This window comes from Aulostomus chinensis, chromosome 17, assembly GCF_037954235.1.
Source record: "Aulostomus chinensis isolate RoL2024-O1b breed Wild chromosome 17, RoL_Achi_v1.0, whole genome shotgun sequence".
Classification (NCBI taxonomy): Eukaryota; Metazoa; Chordata; class Actinopteri; order Syngnathiformes; family Aulostomidae; genus Aulostomus; species Aulostomus chinensis.
In genome coordinates this window covers 27,063,027-27,072,570 of record NC_141336.1, presented here as the reverse complement: position 1 = coordinate 27,072,570, position 9,544 = coordinate 27,063,027, and the positions used below count along the sequence as shown (strand labels likewise).

At 48.7% G+C, this 9,544-nt stretch overlaps 2 protein-coding genes across 3 annotated transcripts in view; one reads left to right on the top strand and one right to left on the bottom strand.

The window, feature by feature from the left end:
- Positions 1-1,144: 1,144 nt before the first annotated feature.
- On the bottom strand, positions 1,145-2,212 carry ankrd9 (ankyrin repeat domain 9). The gene has a single exon (XM_086182814.1). It carries the CDS (start codon positions 2,060-2,062, stop codon positions 1,259-1,261), a length of 804 nt encoding a protein of 267 aa, XP_086038940.1. The 5' UTR covers positions 2,063-2,212; the 3' UTR covers positions 1,145-1,258.
- A 1,315-nt stretch (positions 2,213-3,527) lies between these two features.
- Positions 3,528-9,544, top strand: part of rcor1 (REST corepressor 1) — a 6,751-nt gene continuing 734 nt past the window's right edge. The window contains exons 1-13 of one of the 2 annotated variants that reach the window (XM_086182172.1): positions 3,536-3,859; positions 3,994-4,053; positions 5,131-5,211; positions 5,294-5,346; positions 5,417-5,578; positions 5,657-5,775; positions 5,887-5,959; positions 6,039-6,089; positions 7,312-7,461; positions 7,544-7,621; positions 8,596-8,653; positions 8,746-8,984; positions 9,255-9,544. The exon at positions 9,255-9,544 is cut by the window's right edge and continues 733 nt beyond it. In XM_086182172.1, coding sequence (XP_086038298.1) covers positions 3,679-3,859; positions 3,994-4,053; positions 5,131-5,211; positions 5,294-5,346; positions 5,417-5,578; positions 5,657-5,775; positions 5,887-5,959; positions 6,039-6,089; positions 7,312-7,461; positions 7,544-7,621; positions 8,596-8,653; positions 8,746-8,984; positions 9,255-9,302 — 1,353 coding nt within the window. In that variant the 5' untranslated portion in view covers positions 3,536-3,678 and the 3' untranslated portion in view covers positions 9,303-9,544. Of the gene's footprint in view, positions 3,860-3,993; positions 4,054-5,130; positions 5,212-5,293; positions 5,347-5,416; positions 5,579-5,656; positions 5,776-5,886; positions 5,960-6,038; positions 6,090-7,311; positions 7,462-7,543; positions 7,622-8,595; positions 8,654-8,745; positions 8,985-9,254 lie in introns of both variants that reach the window. The other variant, XM_086182171.1, reaches the window with a different exon arrangement.

Sequence of the window (9,544 nt, the reverse complement as noted above, 5' to 3'; positions counted from 1 at the left end):
AGATATACATATATATATATATATATATATATATATATATACACACATATGCACAAATTCACTTTAGAATCTTAAATGCTGTCCATCCATCCCTCCATCTTCTCCCTCTTCTCCTGTTAAGGGTGGTGGGGATGGAGCCTATCCTCACTGGTCCTCCCTGTGGCCCCCCAGCAAGAAGGTTGTGGGTGGAGCAGTGGTCCTCCCTGTGGCCCCCAGCAAGAAGGTTGTGGGTGGAGCCCCGGCTGCAGCACGGGGTCTTTCTGGGTGAGTCTCCATGTTCTCCCTGTTCCTGCTGGGTTCTCTCTGGTACTCCAGCTTCCTCCACAGTCCAAAGACATCAAGAGGGACCAGGTTAATCCAGACTCTAAATTGACCGTAGGCATGGCTGGGAGAGCCAATGGTTGTCTGTCTCTATGTGTTGGCCCTGCCATGGACTGGTGACCTGTCCAGGGGGAAGGCTGCTGGGATAGGCTCCACCCCCACCACCCTCAACAGGAGAAGAGGGGGAACATGGAGGGATGATGGAGGGATGATGGATGGATGGTAAATGGACTCAATTTTATAGAGCGCTTTTCTACCTTCGCGGCACTCAAAGCTCTTCACAGTGTCGTCTCATTCACACACACTCACACACTGATGGTGGAGGCTGCCATGCAAGGCGCCAACCTGCTCATCAGGAGCAATTAGGGGTTCAGTATCTTGCTCAAGGACACTTCGACATGGTCACCGGGGTCGAGGATCGAACCTGCGACCCTTTGGTTGCTAGACGGCCACTCTCCCCCTGAGCCATGCCGCCCATATGGATGGATTTCTATGTACCAGTAAAGTTTTTTTGCAGGGATCAACAACAGCATTGTCTCAGTCTCATTATCTGGAGCGCTGATGAGAGGAGAAAATGGAAGCGTGTTTGGGGTCACAGTTGCCCGACCAGTCAGATCGCTGCTTGGCTTCCTTTATCTGACCATGCAACCAAAACTCAATTAAAATATGTTTTTCAAATTGATTTATTCTCTGTTTACTATCATCTCATTGTTTTTCTAGTGGCATCTTTGTGCTGCAGGTTTTTAAAGAGATGAAGCCTGAATGAATACTAAGGAGTCAATCATCACTCATCTTTATTGTCACAAACTCACAACACAAGACACCTTCAGGTCAAACCTATCTGCTGATTTCAGTCTGAGATGTCTCTACTGATCTGTGTTGTTTACAATGTATTTACACGTCAACAAACAAGTGTTTTTCTACAGTGTCAGTGACATCACTGCCAGCTGTTTGGCTGCAGGAAGTTGGGCAGGTGGCTTATCTGACCTGGAACACAGCGGGCCAAAGTCCTGAGAGCCTGCAGTAGCAGAGGCGGTGGGGCCAGTCCACACAGCCAGCTGAACATTTCATTTCCCAGCAGGCTTTGCCAGTGCTGCGGCTCATTCTGGAGGCGGTGCAAAATTGGCAGTTTTGGGAGGAACAGTAGCAGGAGGTCCAGACAGCGCTGTGCATGGCCCCGAGCTGCCATGCTAGACAAGTCAAGTCTCTCCAGGGCTGCATCGAGGCCTTGGGGACATGCTCCATGAGCCAGCAGCAGCAGCAGACAGTCGGGCCGGGAAAGCTCCACTGCCAGCTGCACGGCTGTCTTTCCAGCGTCCACCTCATGTGCACAGCCACTGCAGCTGTCCAGGTACACCTGCTGCCAGCTCTTCAGGTCTGAGCTCTTCAGCGTCTCCACCATCATGCCAAGGATTGCGAGGCGGTTGTAACGCACGGCCATGTTGAGGTGCGGCATGCTGCTTCTGTGGCAGCAGCAGAATTTGCAGCGTGGGGCACTGAGTGCACTCACTGAGAACCTGTTGAGCAAGTAGCGAGCGTAGTCCTGGTGGTCGTGCACCAGCGCGTACAGCAGAGCCTCTGCGGGAGAGAAGGAGCGCGGTCGACTGTCGTCCCAGCAGAAGACCTCCATGTTACGCATGTCCTCTAGCAGCCAGACAGCCAGCCCCTCTCGCACCGCGCAGTAGAAGGCAAATGCTGTCTTCTCACACTGACGCTGTGTTGAAGACACCAATGATGGCATGGTGTCTGTGGGACGGGTCTCTGCACCACCCAAACACACCTGGGACGCTGCTAGTCCTCCAACCTCAATACAACGAAATCTTCCAAAAATCAAGAAAACTCAGATGCATGTCTCAGTGTCCCCGCCTGTGTCCATGTCTCCCAGCGTGTGTCCATGTCTCCCAGCGTGTGTCCATGTCTCTCAGTGTCCAACCTTCCTACTTGGCTCCTTGAGGCTTTTATAGCTCCCCACCCACCCCCATCCTGCTGCTCCATGCCATGTGTGGATGTTTGTTTTGAGGGACGGGTCAAGTGTCCCACATTGAGCACATAGCGAACATAGCAGCCCTCACTGTGTGTGTGTGTGTGTGTGTGTGTGTGTGGGGGGGTGTTATATAACCCTAACCCGGCTCCAGGTGAAATTTAGCCTTTTAGCTAACTTAATAGATAAATAAACAAACAACAAATAATGGAGACAGAGAAGTAAGAGTACAGTAGTAACAGATTCAGGTGCCAGATATAAAACAACCAGTTGATGTGTGATTGTTAGGAGGTTAGGATTAGTTGGTTATCCTAGCTGGTTAGTGAGTTAGGGTTAGTTAGTTGTTAGCTAGTTGGGGGGGGGGGGGGGTCAGTGGCGAGAGAGAAGCTGACCCTAACCCTATAGCTATTATAAAGAGAAATGGGACAGCCCTGTTTGACCCGTGTTGGATTGTAAATCGAGGAGATGTACCTCCTGGTAAAGAGGTTATTATGTATTCTATAGGCTACAAAATGACTGTAATCTAAGAGATCCAGAACCAAACATATATTGGTGTGAACGGCTCTGCCCTTCATAAAGCCAGACTGTGAATCACTAACGTTATGCCTTGTTTCATAGTGGGAGGAAATGTCAAATTATCACCTACTCCTTTTAACATCAGAAAGAATGGATCTTTTAATATGTCCCAAAAACGTTTGTAGAATTTGGCTGTAAGACCATCGCTACCTGGGGATTTGTCTAAAGACAAAGGTCCCACTGCTCTGCAAATTCATCATGGATGCGGGGAATCAGGTCTTTGGCAGGGTTGGAGACGGAGTCTGCATCATTAATTGAAAAGTCTGAGAAATATCATCAACTATAGAAAGAAACAATTTCAGTTTGTAAATTCTGTTTATCACATTAAGGAGGTGATGTCATGTTGCAGCAGGTATTAATTTCCTTAATGATGTTAACTTTTATTGTTACTTCTGCTGGCTAAACAACTGTAGTTTATTACTGAACATCGTTCCACTGACGTCACTCTGCTGTCCTCCGGCTCTTGTTGCATTTTCAATGTGGCGTATCGCCATCTGGTGGCTCCCAACAACTTCGTTTCTGTGTATCCTACTCTTTGAAGTGACCGTTCTTTTTTTTTGATGGAGTGACCGTTCAGTTCGTCGGTTGTGGCAGCTACGCAGCGTCCTGTTATAGTGCATTCTGGGAACTGTAGTTATTAGGGTTCTCCACTTTCACACCGGAAGCTTGCGCCGCTGCTCTCTGTGAGTTTAACGCCGAGGCTACACGTTAGCAGTCACCGGTCCGGTTCCACTGGCGGAGCAGCTTGCCCGTTTGGAAGCTCACTGGAAGTCGAGGAAGCCTGCGCTCCCTCCGTCGTCATGCCGGTGATGTTGGAGAGAAACCTGGAGGTTCCGGGGAAGAGGAGAGGCAGAGCCTCGGCAGGCGGCGGCGCCGGAGCAGCCGCTCAGCTCGGCGCCAAGAGTCTGTCCGGTAATGGAACCAACACTAGCAACTGCTGGGAAGAAGGAAGTTCAGGCTCCAGTAGCGACGAGGAGCACGGTGAGAAGTCTCGTTCACCGGGGGGGCGGCTTTTCCGTATATAAGAACCGAGACTAAGAAGTGTGTGTGTGTGTGTGTGTGTGTGTGTGTGTGTGTGTGTGTGTGTGTGTGTGTGTGCGCGCGCGCGCGCACAGGCGGAGGCGGGATGCGGGTCGGACCGCAGTATCAAGCTGTCGTTCCGGACTTTGACCCTGGTAAGAAAGCCGAGGAGGCTCGAGGCTGAGTGGGAGCCTCGAGCACCTCCACTACAGCGAGATGGGTTCCAGTTCCGCCCGCCGAGCCTCCGTGGATGTGACAGCACTCATGTGGCACTGATACGTGACGGTGTAACAAGACATGCACATTGAGAAGTCGGTGTAAATGGCAATTTCCGCTCGACTTTCCCCAAGTCTCAAGTAGTGCACCAGTTTGTTCAGTCCTCACTCATCCTGAGTGAAACGAGACTCCGACATGCGCCAGCTGAGCACCACTCCTCTACCAGCTCCACCTGAGGTGGGGTCCGGAGGGGGACTGGCGCTCTGACGGACTGTTGGACGCTGATGTTAGTGGGTTTGGACCTGAGGAAGGAGGCGATAGTCGGGCCTGATCCCCCAGTCCTGTTTCCGTTATTCACTTTTCACGTGTGTCAGAAAACATTTGGAAAAGTGCCATTTTGTTGTGAGGATCTGACCTGTCAGCTGTCCACCCAAGACAAGCAGCTGGTGGCAGTAGGGTTCTAACTGGCTCTGGCAGTCTGATAGATTCTCCTGATCGAAAGTTGAGTGATGCAGGATCATGTATCTTGCGTTTGGATGCAGCTGACACTTAAAAACCCAGAAGGAAGTAGGGCCATTATTGCCATCCATCCTGTTGCATACATTTTCCAATGTGCGCAGAAAACAAAGCTGCTGGTGGTGTAAACGTGGTGTGTCCATCAGAGGGCACGCCAGCATCTCAACCTTGTTTATTTCACTATTTTATTTTGGCTTGTATTGAAATGGTCATCTATGATGATATTAAATGTGTATTTTTTTATAAATTAAGTTTTCCAGACATTAACCTTCAACCTTTACATCATCATGTCGGTGCAAAGTGAACATAGAGAGATCTCTCTTGGATCTGTTCGGTTGCTCGTATCAGCGATGACTGATTTGTTTTCTCAATTGTAAAATCAGTAAGGAGCCCATACGGGTCAGGCCCTAGGTGGAAGTGGCATTATTGCATGTGCTCCTGAACATGAAGAAGATTGGGGATGTGTGTGTGTGTGTGTGTGTGTGTGTGTGTGCTTCCAGAGGTAGCCCAGGTGGCTCAGCTCAGAGACAACCTGGGCATGCTGGTGTGGATCCCCAGCAGCTGCCTGAACCAGACTCAGTGTAAGACTTGAGATGTCAATCAGCTATTAGTTCTACATCCGATCATTCCGTATCTTAGTCCACCATGTTTGCTGTGTTCCAGTGGATGAGTACATCGCCATCGCCAAAGAGAAACATGGCTACAACATGGAGCAGGTAAATTTTCATCCTCATCATGCTCCATCTGTAGTGACATCACCGTGTTTCATGGATGTGTCACTTCCAGGCTCTTGGGATGCTTTTCTGGCACAAACACAACATTGAGAAATCTCTGGCTGACCTGCCAAACTTCACTCCGTTTCCCGACGAGTGGACGGTGGAGGACAGAGTCCTGTTTGAGCAGGCCTTCAGTTTCCACGGGAAGAGTTTTCACCGTATCCAGCAGATGGTCAGTTCCTGATGCAAACCAGCAGTTCTACACCCACTGTGACCAGTACGGATTAAGATGTCGTGTTTGTATTTCTAGTTACCTGATAAGTCGATGGCCAGTTTGGTTCGCTTTTATTACTCTTGGAAGAAAAGTCGCAGTAAAACCAGCTTGATGGACCGTCAGACCCGCAAACACAAGAGAGAGAAAGATGACAGGTGAGTTGTGACCTGCACAGGTAACACAGGAGTCAGTTGCTGCCGGTTTGGAATCTTAACATTTGGCTTCTGACAAGCTTGTTGTCAACCAAATTATTGAAACTTTTGCAGTGATGACGACGTGGACGACAATAATCCTCCCAGTGACTTTGAGTCAAACCAGCCGAGAGAAGACAAGAAGGAGGTAAACCATCAACTGTTTAACAACTTGATTGACTGTTAACTCCCCATTTACTGAGTGTATCAGTATCCTTGGGTTTTAGGTGAGCCCGGGCTCTGAAAGGTCAGAGGTCAAACATGCTGCAGGGCTGAAGGTAAGAAAATCATCCAATGAAGTTTCTTTGTCATCCACAGTCATTGTGGACGTTTAAAGTGATTGAGGTCATCGTTGGCAGGGACGTACCAGTGTGACTTTTAGACATGAACTTGGAGAAATTTACAGTTTCACAGTATCATGGTATTGTGGACCTTGGCCTGGACCTGCCAGATCTCCTGTTAGTAAGCCGCTGGTGGAGCTGAAGGTGGACTTCTGAATCTGGACTTCTTCTTGGGGCTCCTCACATACATCTCCCTCAGATTAACAACCCACAGGACAGTCAGCAACACTACTGATTGTTCCGGGCAAGTCCAGGTGCGCAGCAGCGGCACTGGGCTGTGTATGCTTTGCAAGCAGCCAGGGCACTTTTCTCTCTAGGAAGCAGCTGATACCATGCCGAAGTTGTGATGGCAAGTTCTCGTTGCTTCGAGGCAGTGATGTTGTCAACCTGCAGGATACTGTGAAACCAGTACCCCACGCACTGTGGGTGATAGAAGACATTGTAGAAGGCAGAAAACAAAGCCCTCTATCTATTGGTCTGTGTTACTGTAGTTTCTACTCTCACCTATGGACATGAAATCGAGGTTATGACTGAAAGAATGACATCACGAATACAAGCGGCTGAAATGTGTTTCCTCAGGAGGAAGGTTGGTGTCTTCCTTAGTGATAAGGTGAGAAATTTGGTCATTCAGGGGGGACCCGGGGTAGATCTGCTGGTGCTTTTGGTCCAAAGGGGCCAGTTGAAGTGGTTCACCATCTGGTCAGGGTGCCACCAGGACACCCTGGTGTTACAGACGCGTCCTGCTGGGAGGCCAATGGCAGACCAAAGATAAGGTGGAGGGGCTACATCTCCACAGTGGCCTGGGGACCCCTCAGGATCCCTTGGTCAGCACTGGCCAGATTAAGAGAAGTTTGGGGCTCCTATTAAGGCTGCCACCTCTGTGACCTTATCCTGGATAGGTGGTTGAAGATGGATGGGGAAGTCATTGGTAGGGCACTGGTGACCTAATCTTTAGAGAAGCGAATTTGCGATTGTATTGGTCATTGGCTCAGTCCCCAGTACTGGTGGGGTACTCAATGGCCAGCAAATCAGACTGAGATTGTACTGAGCATCTTCCAAGTGTGTAACTGTGTGAGTTTCCCCTGACTGAACAAAGGTTACAAAAATCAAGGTGTGGGACAGCTGACAGAACCTGTAGTGAACACTTTCCATCGGTCAGTCACCAGGTGGTAAAGCGTCTCAGCGTGTGAAGAAACGGCCTCCCAGAGGAATGTTCCTGAATCAGCAAGATGTTGTTTCTCTATCAACTAACTCTGCCCAGGGACTCACACGGCAGCTGGACGGTCAACTGGTGTCCCTCAAGAGGCAGGTCTGTCTGGCTGGTTGTCCATCTAACATTCTGTCTGTCTACAAACAGTATGTCTGTCCTCACCTGTTTTTGTCTTTTTCAGATTCAGACAATCAAACAGTCCAATAGCACTCTGAAGGAAAAGCTCAACTCAGGGGTTGACGATTTCAGGCAACCAGAGGTACATGTGGCAACACATTTCAAAGTAGCAGAAGTTTTGTTCTGTTATGGGACGTAACACCTAATTCTATAAAATGCATATCGTGCAACAGAAAATAAGATTTCAGTGTCAACACATGAAATAGATACAAATTAGTGTGTTTTTAAAAGTGCAGCAGAGAGCAAGTGCGAAGCTAAGTAAAGTTAGCAAAGAAAAACTTTTTAGGCCTCCTTTTTAAAAAAAAATCTAGTTAGTTGCTCCCCTGATATGTGCTGTGTTGTTGGCCCTTGGTCCACAATTTTTGGGAGTATTTGACAAAAGCTGTGTAACGGATTTTCTCTCTGCTGTTGCTCGAAACCTCCAAAAGTCTATCAGCAGATGATTGCAAGTTACTGAAGGGCATGTAGCCAACCAGGGAATTGGCGACATAGCCAACATGGCAGTTAGCATGGCAATGTAGCCAACCAGGGAGTTGGCGATGTAGTTAGGGTTGCCAACTCCTAGAGACTGAAATAAGGGACACCCCCTGGTTGAAAAATTTTGGGGTATTGTGTGGGTCAAAACTCCCGAAATGCATAGAAAAGTTTATTTTGGCATAGTTATACAAAAATAGCATGGCTTACATGTATTACACTTACTGTAACAAGTCCTATTCATACCATAATCAAGGAAATGGAATCTCCCGCACCGCGCACACGCACGAGTGTTGCCTGCCTGTCCTAGCGACTGTCGAATACAGCACACAAACACACAGGCAGGCATCCTGCAGACACTCTGCATGCCGCACAAACCGAAAAATATTTCCATCTTCCCTTTACCAGGGAGGCCGGGACAAACAATGCTCCGTACGGGATGCGCCTCTTTTACCTCAAATACGGGGCGTCCTGGCTAATACGGGACGGTTGGCAACCCTAGATGTAGCTAACTAGCAATGGAATACTGTATCATTTTTGTACAACCCTAACCCTGATAGAAGTGTTCATGGTTTTTCTCAGGTAAACCACAAGTTTAACACTCGCTGGACTACAGATGAGCAGCTGCTGGCTGTTCAAGGTAAACACCTGACACACCTTGATGACACCCCCAAGCACTACCCCCCCACTCCTCCTCACCAGTTTCCTCTTTCCTCTCATCCACTGACACAGCCATCAGGAAGTATGGGCGGGACTTCCAAGCCATCTCAGATGTGATCGGTAACAAGTCGGTGATACAGGTGAAAAACTTCCTCGTGAACTACAGACGCAGGTTCAACCTGGATGAGGTTCTTCAGGAATGGGAGGCTGAACATGGGATGGAGGAAGGAGATAGACCAGAGGAGGACAAGATGGACATCATTCCAGCTGAGGAGGAGGACGAGGAGGTCGCTGCCAGAGAGATGAAGGAGGTGAGGATGAGTTCCTTTGGTTCTCTAGTTGTACCTGAGTTTTGAATCTGCTCCATCAGGCTGCTCAGCCTCCAGTGATGTCAGAGCTGAAGGGTTGTCAGCGCCCCCCCCCCCCCTCCATATACAAAATGGTAGTTTGAGAAGAGGTTTTGTTTTTAATTTTAATGTGTATACAAAAAGGTTTGGTCATGAAATGTAGCTCAAGATGCAGTAAAGAACATTGAATGTCCTGTTAAATGTGTTTGAGCATTGTCTTCCTCTCTGCTGCAGGAGTCTTCCTCTCCAGTTGACTCCCAGAAGGCTCCTGATGACCTCTGACCTCATAGATTTCAGCTCCTCTGCATATTGATCGGTTGATTTATCAGGTGTGTGTATGTGTGTGTATGTGTGCAAGCGAGCAAGTTATCTGATGAACTGTCACCTGTCATCACTGCTCAGGACCAATCAGGAAAAACAGACCTGACCTGTCATTCAAACTGTAGGGGACCTGTTTGCTCCCCCAACTTGTGTATTATTGATATTTTGTGTGTGTGTGTGTGTGTGTGTGTGCGCGCGCACGA

Excerpts from the sequence above, each read along its gene's own strand:
- ankrd9 (XM_086182814.1), bottom strand. The coding sequence starts at position 2,062 with ATGCCATCATTGGTGTCTTCAACACAGCGTCAGTGTGAGAAGACAGCA.